Source organism: Sarcophilus harrisii, chromosome 1 (genome assembly GCF_902635505.1).
Source record: "Sarcophilus harrisii chromosome 1, mSarHar1.11, whole genome shotgun sequence".
Classification (NCBI taxonomy): Eukaryota; Metazoa; Chordata; class Mammalia; order Dasyuromorphia; family Dasyuridae; genus Sarcophilus; species Sarcophilus harrisii.
In genome coordinates, this window is record NC_045426.1 from 314,267,363 (window position 1) to 314,284,056 (window position 16,694).

The 16,694-nt window shown below is 37.8% G+C and overlaps 1 protein-coding gene across 1 annotated transcript in view; it reads right to left on the minus strand.

Moving 5' to 3' along the window:
• Positions 1–13,816: 13,816 nt before the first annotated feature.
• HS3ST2 (heparan sulfate-glucosamine 3-sulfotransferase 2) overlaps positions 13,817–16,694 on the minus strand; it is a 139,277-nt gene continuing 136,399 nt past the window's right edge. The window contains exon 2 of the mRNA XM_031945333.1: positions 13,817–16,358. Within this exon, the coding sequence (XP_031801193.1) occupies positions 15,740–16,358 (619 nt within the window). The 3' untranslated portion in view covers positions 13,817–15,739. The remainder of the gene's footprint in view (positions 16,359–16,694) is intronic.

The following is a 16,694-nucleotide window of genomic DNA, read 5'->3' on the forward strand; positions in this document are numbered from 1 at the left end:
AGACGGCCCTAACCTGAGGCCCTAGGCAGAGGAAGACTAGTTTTCTCCTACATTTTTCTTCCTTCATTACCCACTCTGGATCTAAGGGTCTACACTGGATAATCCTCTGGCCTCCAGGAACCAAGGTCATTTGTCCTAGAAAAGCAAGAATGACAACACAGAATCAGATCCATTGTTCAAGCAATGACTGATAAGTCAATCATTCCATAGGCATTTAGTAAGCACTTATTAGTCGAAGTTTGGGGAATACAAAAAAAAAAAAAAAAGGCAAAAATGATGCATGTCCTTAAGGAACTCACATTCTAATGGATCCTGAACTTTGAGCTAGTAATGCTTCCAACTCCATCATTCTGTGAAACATCCCCTGTAGAAATAGTGCCAACTGTTTCTGCAGATGGGATTACAGAATCAAAAAAAGAAAAAAGCTCTTGTCACCAAAATCTTTAACAGTGTTTCAAGTGGTTCAACATCAAAAACTGATAATGGTTTTCAATTGGAAATTACAATAAATAAGAGGTATTGCCTCTTATTATTATTTTAATTGTAGCTTTGCTGCATGCTAAAAACTATCAGAGCTTTACATCTCACTGAAAACTTTTCTATTTGTGTCCAGTGCTTAGCATAGTGCTTTGCCCAAAATGCTTATCAAATGCATTATTTGTTAATGTATTCTAATCAAGGAAATACCATGTCAATAACTAGGTAAATAAAGGATATATACAGAGAAGATGGAAGGTAATCTGAAAGGAGAAATTATTATAGATGGGAGAACTTAAAAGATCTACAGAAGATTAGATTTGAGCTAGGTCTTAAAAGAAAGCCAGGGAAATTAAGAAGTAGACGTGAGCAAGGAGGGATTCCAGATTTTCCTCTTGTGGCCAGACTTAAAAGAATATGAATAAATGAATAAAAATAATTTACTAGGCATTATGTGATGAGATCCTGAGTATCTATTTGGGGGCTGGCAGATAAAGACTGTAGTACTGAAAAGATTACTCCCTGAGGCAAGCAGAGAAGGTCAGTGATGGGCATTAGTTCAACCTTATAGTCTCACCCTCTGGGGAAATTGTAGATAGCCCCATCTTGCTGTGTTCAGCTATGCCCAGATACTGGGGTCCTTTCCCAAACTAAACTGCCAAGCATTCCAGCTCTACTGCAGGGAGCCCAATTCCACTGGGCTGGTCACATGGTTCGAATACCAAATGTACGCTTGCCAAAAAAATTATTTTATGGAGAACTTCCACAGTGCAAGTGATCAAAAGATGGTCAGAAAAAAATGATACAAGGACACTCTCAAAGTCTCTCTCAAGAATTTTAGAATTAGGGCAGCTAGTTGGTGCAGTGGATAGGCCTGAGTTCAAATATGGTCTCAGACACTTAATATTTCCTGGCTGTATGACCGTGGGCAAGTCACTTAACCCCAATTGCTTCAGGAAAAAAAAAAGAATTCCAGAATTGATTATATTAAATGGAGATACTGGCACAGGACTGCCCAGCATGGCGCACCCTCATCAGAGGGCTTTGCTCTATGAGCAAAACAGAATTGAATTAACCCAAAACTAACATAAGATGTGCAAAATTAGAGAGTCCATCCCAAATGTTTGTAGGGACTATTTATGTCTGACCTGTGGCAGAGCACTCAGAGCTCATATGGTCTGATTAGCCACAGTTAGACACATTGTAACTGGACATACAAAAGTGGTGTTTAGGTTTGGGGAAACAGCTAACGGGGAGTGGAACGCTAGAATAGTCCACCGACAGCTTTTCCAGAAGCAAGGACATTATTGATAGCGAAATTGTTCCCAGAACAATTGGTGAAAAGACCGGAATGTATATTTATGACATGAGGCATGTAACAAGATGTTCTGGATAAATGTCTGCATAGTATATGAAAATGATGCCTCCTGTGGGGCTTGGGACCAACTAGATATAGTGGGATAAATAATAGGCTAGTTTCACTCAATCACCAATCAGGACAGCTGAGCTCCAAGGCTAGATTTATAAAGACGAACAGACTAGAGACTGAGGCCATGGATTCTGTAGGTCTAATGTGAACAATGTTGCTCTAAGGAAGTAGTATAGCATATAACAAGATATAGAAAGAAAAATGCATAGAAAAAGAAATAGAGTTGTAAAGACCATAGAGATAATCTTTCTAATTTAAGCCTTCATTTCCTTAAGGAGGAAATTGAGGGCCAGAGAAGGGACCTAGAACCTGTTCCCTAGTTCATAACCTAGATTTTCTAACTCCAAATTTCCAACATTCTTTTTACTATGTGTGTTGAACAATTTCTCTAAATGGCCATTGATGGCTTTGTCATTCATGGACTAAAAAAAAAAGAAAATTCACCCATATTTCCTCCTAGTACCTCCTCCTGGGATAATGAATCCTATTCACTTATTACCTGCTGTATGAAATAACTTCCTGTTATTTGTCCTATGCTTATCTCTTTCAAAATAAAATGAATACTTGGTACAAAGGGGGTGAATGGGGTGGTGATGCTTTTCCCCAAGGCAATCAGCTTTGGGTTTATTCAGGATAATCACCTTTGTCTCCTAAGAGACCTTACAGAGGGATAATATGGCACCTTGGAATAGAATCTGTCCAACTGTACAGCTGAAAGCACTCACTCACTCTGGTCATTTCACACCTTCTCCATTAATGTTTCTTTCCTCAGACTCCCTTTCTTGAATATCAACCCTGCCACCCCCTAGATACTAACTACTAAATGAAGCTGCCTCCTCCTCCTCTATTCACTCTGACCTCTGCTCCTCTAATCCTTCATTAATTCACACAATTCAGGGCATAACAGGTAGTCTCTCTTGTCTCCCTTAATTTTCAAGCCCTCTGCTCACTAAGCTGCTTCTCTTCATGTGTTCCAACTGTCTAGAGGGCTACTTCTTATTTTTATTATTTTATTTTTCCAATTATATGTAAAAAGAGTTTTCAACATTCATTTTTGTAAGATTCTGAGGACCATTTTTTTCTCCTTTCTTCCCATATCTCCCCCCTCCCCAAGAGAGGAAGCAATCTAATATAGGTTATACATGTACAACCATTTAAAAATATTTCCATAGTAGTCATGTTGGGAAAGAAAAATCAGAACAATAGGGAAAGACAATGAGAAAAAACCCAAAAAGATGAAAATAGAAAGTTTTAATCTATATTCAGTCTCTGTAGTTTTTTCTCTGGATGTGAATGGCATTTTCCATTCCAAGTCTATTGGAATTTTTTTGGATCACTGTATTTCTGAGAAGAGCTAAGTCCATCATAGTTGATCATTACACAGTGTTGCTGTTACTGTGTACAATGTTCTACTGGTTCTGCTCACTTCGCTCATCATCAATTCATGGAAGTCTTTCCAGGCTTTTTAAAAATCAACCTGCTCATCATTTCTTGTCAAACAATAATATTTCATTATATTCATATACTATAACTTATTTAGTCATTCCACAACTGGTGGGCATTTACTCAATTTCCAGTTCCTTGCCACTACAAAAAGGGCTGCTAACAAACATTTTTTTTTTTTTTTGCCCATGCAGGTCTTTTCCCCTCTTTTATGATCTCTTTGGGATATAGACCTAGTTCTGATACTACTGGATCAAAGGGTATGCACAATTTTATAACTTTTGGGACATAGTTCCAAATTGCTCTCTGGAATGGCAGGCTCAGCTCACAACTCCACCAACAATGCATTATCCCAGTTTTCCCACACACTTAGAGAGCTACTTCTTTTGTGCTGTCTCCTGGTCTGTATACTCCTCACTCCAATTTATCAGACTTTCCCCTTATCATCATCTTCATTATACCTTCTCTTAGAATGCTACTCTTTTATGAAGTATTCCTTACAAATTGGGAAAAAACTCTCCTTGAGCTTCTAATCTTTTATAATTATTATTTTTCTCCTGTTGCCTATTCTGCCAAAACTTGTATTTCTTTTCTTCCTTCCTCTGTCCCTCTTCCCTTCCACCTTCCCTCCCTCCTTTCCTTCCTTCCTTCCTTGATCTTTCCTGTCACTACAGTAACTTTTTATGCATAACCAGATTCTTTTTTGTTGTTTGCTCATTTTTTTAACCCTACTTCTTTTTTACTTTGAATTTATGTTAAAGTTGAGTTTTAGTCTCAGTGTTGGGAAAAGGGGCAGTTTCCCAAGCTTCACGCTTTTTCACAATGCTATTTTCAAAGCTAGTTCTGGGATTCAGAAAATTTTAGGTGCTTCCAATGTGGTGTGATCTGGGGAAAATTGTAGTCACTGCTTTCCTGGTCTGAGTTCTGGTTGTTTTTTAGGAAGGGCCCTGGATCTCTTAGTGTTGCAATTTATATTGTTTCTAAGGATCCTTATTCTCTGGGACCAGAAGCAATACTGGTCCTTAGGGCTCCTGCCTTCTGTGACCAAAAGTCACAGTCTCTTCTTGGCCCTTAAATTGTGACCCAGAAGTAGATATAGGCAATGGAGTTGCCAAACAGTTTCCAGGTCTTTATCCAGTTCTAGCACAGGAATCTGCTATGATATTTCTCTGACCAGTTGCCAGGTCCCCTTACTTTTGCTAGCTTGAGAGCTTCTGAAACTGCTGCTGTCTCTTCATTACTTCCCAGTCCCACCAATGCTGCTGCATCCACATGAGTTCCGGATCAGCTTCCATCCCTGGGTCACAGGTCTCTCCAACCTTCTAAATTAACTCAAGCTGGATGACTGTCTCACTCTGACCTTTTGTTGACTTTGACACTTCAGATTTCACTTTGAAGCATTATTTTAAGGTTTTTTTTGATGGGAAATGTTGGGAGACCTCAGCTAAGAACTTCTTCTCTGCTATCTTGGCCACAGGATCTTTTCCTGGTTTACCAGCGAGAAGACTTTGGACCACAAACCAGCCTTTGCTAAGCAGGAGTAGGTCAAGAACAGTCATTCTGCAGACCTCGTCAAGTGTTCTGTGAATCAATGTTTTTGAGTACTTGGGTCCCAGACCTGGAGGGGACAATGGAAGTTGAGAGTGATGGGTAGAAGCTCTGAGCAGCTGGGAGCTGCATTGAAAGAAGGCAGGGGCGGGAAGAGATGAGGAATCTAATAATTAAATTGAAAAATTAAACACCAGGTGCGAATGGTTGGAGGATTCCATCCGCTGAGATTCACAGCACTTGACATTCAATTATAATTGTGGGTTCTATAAAACAGGCCATTAACTGCAACTATAAATTATTATTGCTGTGTGGAATATACTGTTCGCTTAGTAGCTCATGCCAGGGATAATGACAATTATTAACAGGAAGGAATATGCCTCTGTGTCCCCTCACCCCTTGTTCCTTGGAGGATTGGCAAATAGCAGCACATTATCTTTGGGGAATGTACTATGTATTTCTGTACCTCAGATCCAATTCCTGAGTTGTCCCTTTCCTTTTGGCATACAAGTTACAGCTCTATATACAAAGAGTATGAGGGAGAAAAATAGAAAGGGAGGGAGAGAGGAGGGAAGAAGGGAAGGAAGGAAAGGAAAAAAAGGAAAAGAATTGTTAAACTTCAGAACTGACCAGTCTAGCTGATTTTAAAGTTTTAACTATCTCCAAGATAAATTTTCATATGTACTTACACACGTCTCATGGAACAAATACACATTCAAAAGTGTGTATCGTTTACAATATACACACCAAATCATCATGTCATTCAATTTAAAAAAACCTTATTTAGCACATAATATTTACAGGAAACTGTGCTAGGCAATGAAAAAAAGACAAAGACAAAAAAACAACAACAACAAAAAAAAAAAAACATGATCCCTGTTCTCTAGGATCTAACAAGGTCCCCCTCTTTCTCCCTAGTACCAATCGTTCATTAACACAATTCATGGAAATCACTTAAAATATTTCATTGGGGGGGGGTTATGTTTTATTTATTTTATTTTTAATTTGTGGAATAAAACAAACATTTTCATACATAACTAATTTTAAAAAGATGATTGTACAGGAAACTGCAAATTTAGTATGCACTACTTGCTATTTCTTTTAAATGTATAAGAAATTTATCATGTACATTTCTTTTTCCTTCTTTCCCCTCTCTTCCTCCTCTAGAGATGGTTAACATTAGACACAAATATTTATGTATATGTAAAATCATTCCATACATACTTCTATTTATCAGTTCTTTCTCTGAATGCAGACAGCATCTTCTTTCATATGTCCTTTATAGTTAACTTGTGCATTTATAATAGTCAAAATGACTTATTTGCTCAAAGCTGTTCTTAAAACAATATTGCTATTATTGTACACAATGTTCTCTCATTTCTATTCATTTCATTCTTCATTATTTAAGTACTTTCCTTGAAAGAATACTTGAAAGTGTTCTCTTCATTCTCAAATTTGTCTAGCATACCTTGGGTCTCCCTTTTGTCTCCCTTAACTCAAATCTTGCTTCTCATATATCTTTGTGTATATACATACATACACACATACACATATTATATATATATATATTATATTATCTACTATATATTAATTACGTAATATATATATATATATATATATATATATATATATACAGCTCCCATCAGTAGAATGTAAGTAGAAGAGATCTTCAGGAGACAAAGAGCAGTCTAGTTTGGAACAAATACCTTAAATGGCAGAGAGATATTCAAAGATACAACTTCCCTCTTCTAACAGAACTCACTAATCCAGGGGTTCACATACACTACAGCTCAAGTCACACGGCTCACAAATCCATGCAACAAAGGGTCTAAGCCAGGGTAAAGACCTCAGTGCTAATGAAGGGGAGAAAGCCAGAAAGAAATAGCATATAGGAAGAGAATGGAATAGTAAGGGGTCCCCTAGACTTGTCTTTTTGAGTTGCCATATTTTCTAGAAACACTGGACCCAGAGTATGCAAAGACCCTAAATGTGTCAGAGACATAGCACCCCTCACCTTCTGCTCTAAGCTGACATAATTTGTTGTCTGAGCCCCAAGCCGGACTCTCTGTGTGTTCTTGGTGGTCAAGACAAGTGCCAATCAATCAGTTTGCATGAGTGAGAAACTGCTTGTGCAGCTGGGACCCTTGTAGATAAGCATTCTATCTTCAGGGTTTAGCACTTTCCAAGGCAAAAGAATGCAGCTTTTATCATCACCTTATTCCTCCCTTTGGGAGGGATTCAGTTTTTTTCCCCCATCTCTACTACTACTCCTTTCTTCTTCCCCTGACACTCTCATTTAGGAGAGTTTCTATTTCTTCCTTTGTTATACTGTCATAAATATGCAAGCTTCTGTTTGGATTGCAAACTCTGCACTTGCATAGGGTTCCACATGCATGTTTATTTCTCTTACACAACAAATAATTGCAATACGTGTCTCATGGACCTGTGATATTGTATTTGATTAACAGGGATGAGCATGGTGATCATAACAGGTTTTTTTGAGGGAATATTGAACCATTTTCAGTGTATACCCAGAATCCCCTTTCTTTTAACTTAGAAAAGCAGATTTAACAGTCCCAGAGATCTACTACAACACCAAAAAACCTTTGGTCTATAGGCAGGTGTAGTAAGAAGTCACTCTGCAGGGCACCCAGCTGAAAACAATACCATTTGGGAGGGGTTGCCATGTGTCAATCAGGACACATACTTTGTCAGACCAAAGCTATTGACCATCTATCAGTCAGGAGGCGACTTAAAAAATAGACCTTCTCAGGGAACGTTTGCTCTATATTTGCCAGTAATAAATGGGGCATAAAAGACTGGTGGGAAAACTAAGAGTACCCAACTTCCCTGTACCTCAGTTACCTCACCTGACACTCCCTTTCTCTCTAGTTTAGCCTGTTGCCTACTTTGGAGGATGGAAAAGATGGAAGGTAGCTCTTTATTCAGGGTCAAATGTTAAAAAACCAGAGGCTGGACCTTTCATCCTCAACTCCTTTCTCGGCATAGCTGTGGGCAAAGATAAATATCGATCAAGATCAAAATAATACCTCCCCACCCTCCCACCAAATTTGTCTTACATTTACTTTGAAAATACCTATTTCTTTTCAAGTTGTCTCCCTGATACAATGTAAATTTTTGGAGGTTAGGGATTGTTTCTTTGTTTACTTTTTTCCCTTTGTATCCCGGAACTACATAGCACACATTTAATAAATGCTTTTTAGTTGATAGACTGATCAAATCTTTAAAATCACAAAAGATTCAAAATGAGGATGGACCTTAAGTGATGATCTAACCCATTCTTATTTTACAGAGAGGAAGTAAATGAAGACGGAGCAAGAATGAATTTGTCTGTGGACCACAGATCCAATAAGAGGAGGGACTGAGATTAGATTCTCAATCTCCTACTTCCCAATTCAAGTAGTGCTTTCTACTATACCACACTTTTACTATCATGAAAGAAAGTGGACAAATTATTTAAAATATATCTCTTGTCCCCAGGTTCTAAAGTAAACTCAGCTATGTAAATACTCACCTTACAGACTCAATGAAATGTAATAAAAATTTTTTTCTTCCTTGATAATCCCTGTTTGATTAGTATTTATAGGCGCTTGGTGTAGGGGTGGGGATTTAGGGACTGCAAAATTGAGATTTTGGAAGAATTCTGCTCCACCCTTTTAGTGATATAACATTGGGAAGGGATGGGTGTACTTGTGAGGGGAGACAACAGAATGGTTTTCAAATGAATAATATTTCTGAAGATGAATGGGAAAATGTTGGTGATGTGATGGGTTGGTATTTTTTTTTTGCTTTTATTTATTTTTACTTATTTACAAAATAGTTTTACCTAAGGATAATTTCTTTCTTCATACCAGGTAAAAATGAAATGAAATATGCTTGTTGCCATGTTTGGGAATCAGGAAACCTGGGTTCCAATGCCAGCTCTGCTATTTAGGAGTTGTATAACCACAGGTAAACACCTTATCCCTTCTCTGAGTATTAATTTTTCTCATCTGTAAAATGGGGAGAATAATTTTTACCTTATCAACCTCACAGGTTGTGTTGATCAAATGATATTACATATTAAAAATTTGATTTTTATTTTGTGTCCCCAGTGCCTAGTAGGCATTTATATATAATTTATTGTGTATATATATTTATATATAAAATTCCATATATATATATATATATATATATATATATATATATATATATACTCTAGGTATTTTTAAAATGTGTGTTGAATTTGTTGACTAAATGCATTTAATACTACCACAATCATCATTGTTGAATTTAATAATGATGGTTTTTTATAGGAAATGCTCTGGGTTTTTTTGCAGGTCAGGTTGGATCATTTCTGTTGTCAGAAAATAAGTTTCCCTTCTTGCTTAGTCCCCCCCCACCCCCAAAAATGCAGAGCTAAATTTAAGACTTAAGCACTATAATATGCCAACTCAGGCTCTCCAAATCATCTGCTTTTCAAAGAAACTAATAGAATAATTCTCTATTTGGAGGAAAGCAGTGAGCTGTCTGTCAGAGTCATTCAAGGAAATGACAGGCCAAAAGGGGAACTCCTGGAACTGGTTATATTGCTATAAGTCAGAAAGGGTTGGGAAGGAGTGGAAACTGGGAAGTCTGTGTTTGAGGTGGATGGGATGTTCACCGGGCAACTAAACCAATATAGTTACTCAGAAAGTGTGGCTGAGCATAAGCTAAGGGCATAGTTCTGACAGAATAGAGCTCTGCATAAGCTTGGAAAATCCTATCAGGAAATGAAACCTAGCAGATTACATGGAGTAGGCAAATAAATCATTTCACAGAGTCTGAGGTTTGGCAGGGACTTCAGAGGCCATCTAGCTCATATTATAATTGCACAAGAATTCCCCACTGTAACAAAATGGTTGCTCAGATGCTGCTTGAACTCCTCCACTATGGGAACATTCACTCCTTCCCAAGGTAGCCCATTCCTCATTTGCGCAGCTTTAATGGTTAGGAAGTTTTTTCTTACATCGAGTCTCTCTGAAATTTCATCTATTTAATTACTCTTTGCTTCTCTGCACCTTCCAGTGGGGGGATTAAAATTATCCCAACTACAATAAGAGAGACTGAGTAGAGAGCTGAGTCAATGGCACTTTATTAAAGGTTCAATGGTCCCTTCTAATATCTTCTTCACAATCTGAGATGTCACCTCTTTCTTGGGCCTTGTTTTTATAGTGCTAGATGTCCAATCATTTTGGAACAGCTGTACAAAATACAGAATCACTGATTCACATGTGATGCATAAGCTACAATAAACAATACGTCAGGGGTCACAAGTTGGCTGAAGAAAGGAATATCTCCATACGAGATGGGCAGGCTTCTCCTTAATTTAGGCAATTATGGTACAAGCTATCACAGGTAGTGACTTAAGTGGTAATAAAATGGTCATCTGGTACTATTGGACAAGGGATTGGTCTAGATATACAAGAATATTTTGAGGAACTTTCCATGAAGTTGTGATCTCTGCCATGCTGGTCTTGGTCACAGTGACAAGGCAAAACAAGAGTGGAATATGTTTAACATAAATTGGATTATTTGGTAGGGGAGGAGTGGGGGAAGAGAGGAGAAAAAAATTTGGAACACAAGGTTTTGCAAGGGTGAATGTTGAAAACTATCTATGAATGTTTTGAAAATAAAAAGATTTTTTTTAAAAAAAGGAAGATGTTTAGTTGACTTCCTATAATTAATCAAGTAAACCTAGAATCTGCAGCTTAATTTATACTGATTGGAATAGAGTAGGGGTGCAAATGGATTATTTCTCTCACATCATTTGGCTTCTACTTCTATATCAGAACAAGTCTAAAGCTTTCTAACATGGGATAGTTTTTTGTATACTTGAAAACAATTATCCCTGCTCCTAAGTCCTGGACTTCAGTTGCTTCATCTGCAAATAAAACAAACTGACCAACAAACAGAATGAACTAGAAGTTCTCCAAGGTCTATTTCAGCTTAGATATTATGATTAGTACAGTGCCTGAGCACATACTAAGCACTAAATAAGTGTTTATTGGTAAGCACTTCAACAGCCACTGAACAAAAATTTGTTAAGTGCCTATTTTGGGTTAGGCACTATGTGGAGGACCTTTTCTTTAAGCTAAGCACCCCAAGTTCCTTCAATTATAATGTCCAGATATGGCAAAGACTTCAGTCCCCAAACTATCTTAGCTATTCTCCTTTGGATACATCCCTACTTATTAATGTCTTTTATAAAATTTTGAAATCCAAAGCTGAATGTAACACTTTAGACAAAAATCTGACCTTCCTGGTTTGAATATTTCTCTTCTTAATATTACCTAAATTTTTATTTGCATCTTTTGACTGCCTAGTCATAATGTTGACTCATGTTATACTTGAATCCATTAAAAACCCAAACCACTTTTCAAATCAACTGTTGTTTAGACAAGTCTCCTCCTGAAGCTGAATTTTTTTAACCAGAGTAAAGGATTTTATGTTTATTTCTATTATAGTTTATCTTGAGTCAATCTGTCATTCTAGTCTACTGAAATCTTTTTGAACCCTGACATTATCATTTAATATATTAGCTATTCTTTCATAGTTTTGCCATCTATGACCTTATTCCCATGATTGATAAAAATTTTAAACCGCTCAGAGCTAAAGAGCTAAAACTTCACCAAGAGAACTCTCTCAAAGTTGCTATCAATTCATTAATGTCATTGATTTCGATCTTTTTATATTGTAGGTTCAATCTTTTCACAATTCCCTATGTACCTAATCATACAATATTTTAGACTAGCTCTTTTCATCTTGTCCAAAAGGAAAATAAGAACAATTTTATCAAATGCTGCACCAAAATCTAGGTATACTGTGTGTACATCATTTCCCTATCTATAAAATTATCCTGCCAAAAAGGGAAATGAGGTTAGATAGGCATTTCTACTTTCTAGATTTTTGTTAGAAATCAAAATCAAAATCATTGCTAAAGTTTTGTAGACTCCTTCCTTTTTCTCTTTTTCAAAAATTAGGAATTTGCCCTTAGGAAAATAAACTTGAACTGAAAAAGACCTTTGAGGTTATTTAATGTAAACTTTTCATTTTGCAGATGAGGAAACTGAGCCATAGAAAGATTCAATGACTTCCTCAAAGTGAAATAAAGGGCAAATGGCAGAATCTAGAGGCAAATCCAAACTCCAGAAAGAGAAGTCCTAACACTTCCACTGAAGCATAATGCTTCCAATTCTGCAGTGAGATTAAAATTCAATATGGTTTTTCAAAGATCACTGGACACTGGTTTAGCAGTTATATCTATGGGTGTGTTGAAGCCAGTTTGGAATGGCATATGAGAACTAATTGTTAAATGTTCAATGTGAGCACTAACATCTCAGAATCAGCAAAAACTGTAAATTAGGGACTGATTTATTGTTTAGTTGATTGTCTAGGCTTAAAAAAAGTCAGAGCAAAACACTAATAATGCAGATTAATCTTAAAAATGTGTTTTGTAGAGGCAGCTAGAAAGCACAGTGGGCTCTGGAGTTAAAATGACTTGAATTCAAATTTGACCTCAAATATTTAACACTTCCTATGTATGTGACCCTGAACAAGTCACTTAACCATAACTGCCTGCAAAAAAAAAAAAAAAAAAAAAAAGTATGTCCTGTAATACTTCTCCATGTCTCCACCCTCTCCACCTCACCTCACCCCAGTCAGTTGCTAAACATTTATCAGAATACTTCTGGTTATATCTACCAGGTCTTTCCATATTCTGGGATTTACTTCCTCTGGATCTTGTAACCTAAATGCATTTGAAATAAGTAGTTGTTCTTTTCCAATCTTCCCAAATGTCTTGGATTTCAGCTCATCATTAACCTTTTTTTTTCTATTCTCCTTTGACAGATTATCTCTCTGCCTTGGTAGATAAAGAATTGAGTAATTCTACCTTTTATTCCATACTCCTACCATAATATCTTTTAGTAGACCACAGTTTAATAACTGTTGTTTAAACTTTTTAAAGAAGTTTTTTTTTTTTTTAAGTGCTTAGCATCTTTCATTTGCATGTACTCAATTAATTCAATAATTACAACCTCAGAGACCTTGGATGGTAATTAGTAGAGGTTACTGTATGTATTTGCAAGTAGCAAAACTGCATTTGCAAATGTCTTTAATTCAAACTGACCTATTCTTCTCTCTAATAAAACCAGACCCAGTCTTCTTAATTTTCCCCATTTCTTTTCATTGTTTATTGTGTGTAATTCTGGATTTTCTGGAAATAATTCCCTCTTGCCCCTAAGAATACCACATTTGTAATGTGCTGATAGCACTCCCACTGATTCAGAAATGTAAAATTTCATATTAGAAGGAATTTCCAAAGCTATCTGGTTCAACCCATACCTGAGCAAGAGGATCTCCAATACAACCATGCCATCACATGGTCAACCAGTTTCTACTTGAGCATTATAGTATATATATATATATATATATATATATATATATATATATATACACATATATATATGAAATAATTTATCCTCTATGATGTAACAGAAATAGGAATTAGAATAGGAGTACCGGGTTTGATTTTCATGACCCCATTAAACAAATCAAACATAATTATGAACCCTCAATTTTCTCACCTGCAAAATGGGGATAACAAGATAGGCACTATTTAATTCATAGGATGAGGAAAGCACTTTGTAAATATGAATTAATATCAATATAAACTAACATTTATATGTTGTCTTAAAGTTTTCAAAGTGTTTTATAACTACTTTATTTTATTCTTATAACAACACTGATAATTAGATGTTATTATTATTCCCTTTTTACAGATGAAGAAATTGAGGCAGACAGGTTAAGTGACTTGCCCAGGGTCACACAGTTAGTAAATGCAAGAGATGGGATTTGAACTCAAATCTTCCTTTCTATTCCCTGTGCTACCTGTGTCATCATTGTCATTGTTGTATAAATAGTAACTACTCCATTCTTGAGCAACTCTATTTGTCTAGAATTTGTTCCTTATGTTGAACCAAAACCCTCCTCTGTGTAACTTCTACCCATTGGTCCTAATTCTGACCTCTGAGGCCAAAAAGAATAGGTATAATCATCCTAGGGTGTCTCTTCTCTTCCATGGGGATAAAATAGTCCCAAGAGTGGAGAGAAACTCCTTAATCTTCAAATTTTCTCTACCTTCTTTTCAATCCCTAACTTCCAGTCTACTGTTCTATTAGGGAATGAGGGGGGTGCTCCTCAATCCAAAACTCTCCATCATCATCTCTGACACCTCCTTGAATTCTATTAAAATGGACTACAGAGATCAATGTGTCCTTAGGGGTGAAACTGTATTAAGTTACATTATCTAGGGAAAGGCAGTTGGTTCTTTGACTTCCTGACAGTTCTTTGGTTCAGTGAGACCAAGAAAGGTTCTGGGACTAATGTCTGAAGATTTCCCCTCCCTTCTCCCTCTTACATCAAGTCAGATCTTAAAATTCCTTGGGCTTTTTCCTTGGCCAGGAAAGAAGAAGGGAAAGTCAAGGGTTGGATATATACCTGTATCAATCTATATTATGTGTGTATTATTTCTGTATTCACACGTATGTATATATATGGAGACAGAGGGTGAGAAAAACAGACAGATGCACAGAGGTCTCTTATGAGGGAAGTAGTGAAAGGAAAAGAGGGGGAAGGAAGACTGTGGGTCTGTGGCTTGGTCATACCCTTCTTATGCCTGGCCATGGATTGCAGTGATACTTCTGGTGTCGATCTTTCCAATCCTACTTTTGTCAACCAAGAACTACATTCATTATCAGCTTTGCCAGCCCCACCCTTGCTTTCTGGCATGACTCTTGGGGCAAAGTTACCTACCCATTTTCTGGATTATTACTGATGATGGCATGCCCAAGTTCACCAAGACATGTACTGAAGAGGAAAAAAAGCACATTGTTAAGGACAAGAGAGAGCCATCTTTATTTCACATGAACAAGCATGGATTACATGCTGAACAAGAATACTAGTGCCAGTGAAGTACCCGTAACCACAAAAATCTGTGCTTTATTCACAGGACCAGCTATCATCCCAATGTGGCTTTCAAAGACATTGCTTCCCAGACATATCCATCGACATCTTCATGGTCCCAGCTTTCTCTTAGAGACCAAGGGCTCAGCCTTCCTGGGAATGAGGAGAGTCCTTCCTTTCTCTAGCTTCTGGTGGTGGAGGACAGGGTGGGAAAGTTGCTCTCAGGGGTCTGGAGGGTGTGAGGGCGTATGATGGAAGGACTCTTCTCTTCCCCCAGACTGTATTGGGAGGTCTGAGCCAGTGAACTCTCCATGGGCATAAAGGGTAGGCACATGACAATTAGGAACTGAGTTTACAGAGCCCATTTCTGTGTAGACAGCAATAGGGATAGACTGGTGTATACATAGCAATATATTTGTAATCTCTGGGAAAATTCATTTTCTTCACAGGCAGGTTGTCCAGGGCTGCCCCATTGCAGGGAAGTCATACTCTATCCTGTTTTAAAGGGCTCTGTGGGTGACTGCCATGTGGCAGAAACAAAGTCCAAAGGTAAATAGGAACCTGGTTGGACTAGGGACAGACAAGCCTTGATTTGTGATTTCTGACAGGTCAGAAAAGTCCAGGTTGGTTTCCCCTGGCTCTTTTAGCCCTAGAAAGGTTTTGTGTTGGCTGTCCTATGGATGTGTTGAGGGTGAGGGGAAGGAAGAATGAGGTGATATGAGGCATTAGGTAACATGGGAATCATGGGCATGTGGATGGCAGTGGCAGGGAGTGGGGCATGTGTACTCAAGAACTGTCCTCAATGAAGCCTGGAGAGCACACTCCCGTCACAAGCTGTTATTCCCACCTGAAGTCCTGCCCAACAGTTTCATAAAATTTAATATTATAAGGTCTATAAAAGTCTCGGAGCTGGTCTATCACCTCAGGGTCTATCTGTACATGAGTTCTCCCTTTGGATTTTCCCAGACAGCGCGGTAGAATGCTGCTCTCTGTCTTTTTCAAGCAAGGGAAGCCTTTGGTCTTGTTGAAATAGAAGTGCTTGTCTGTGATGACTCTTTTGATGCCTAGGAAGTCCTGGACTCTGCCCATCTCCCCGGCAGGGTCTGTGATGAGGCGCTCCCCACTGACAAAGTGGATCTGGGCCAATGGGAAGTACTGAAGCCAGCTCTCCAGGTGCACCACATACATGCCGATGCGGATAGCGTTCCAAGACATATCCACGAGTCCTAGGCTCCTGTTGCGAAAGGAAAGCCCCTCAAAGGTTGGGATGTCTGGCTTCTTGGAAAGCGTTTGGGTGTAATCCGAGATAGCCCGTGTCACGGGGTTCCGGACAACCACGATCAGTTTGGTATCTCGGGACATATTGAAAATGCGCCTTGGGGCTTCCTTGGTCACAAAGTAACTGGGTGTTTTCTCCATTGTAATCTGACTTTCAAGTGTCCTGGGCATGAGGCTTCTGCAAAGAAAAGATACACATAGTCAGATCCTTGGAGGTATACATGCTCAACCTAGCTATTTTATTTTTGAGATTCTAGAACTCTTAAAAAAGATCAATCATATGGAAAATGCTATCCATATCCTGAGAAAGAACCAGAAAGAACTATGGAGTCTGAATGCAGATCCAAGTATACCATTTTCACTTTTTTTTCTTTCTCATGGTTTTTCCCCTTTTGTTTTAATTCTTCTTTTACAACATGACTAATGTGGAATTTTATTTAATATGATTGTACATGTATAATCAGTATTGGATTGTTTGCTGTCTTGGGGAGGGGGGAGAGGAGGAGAGAAAGAA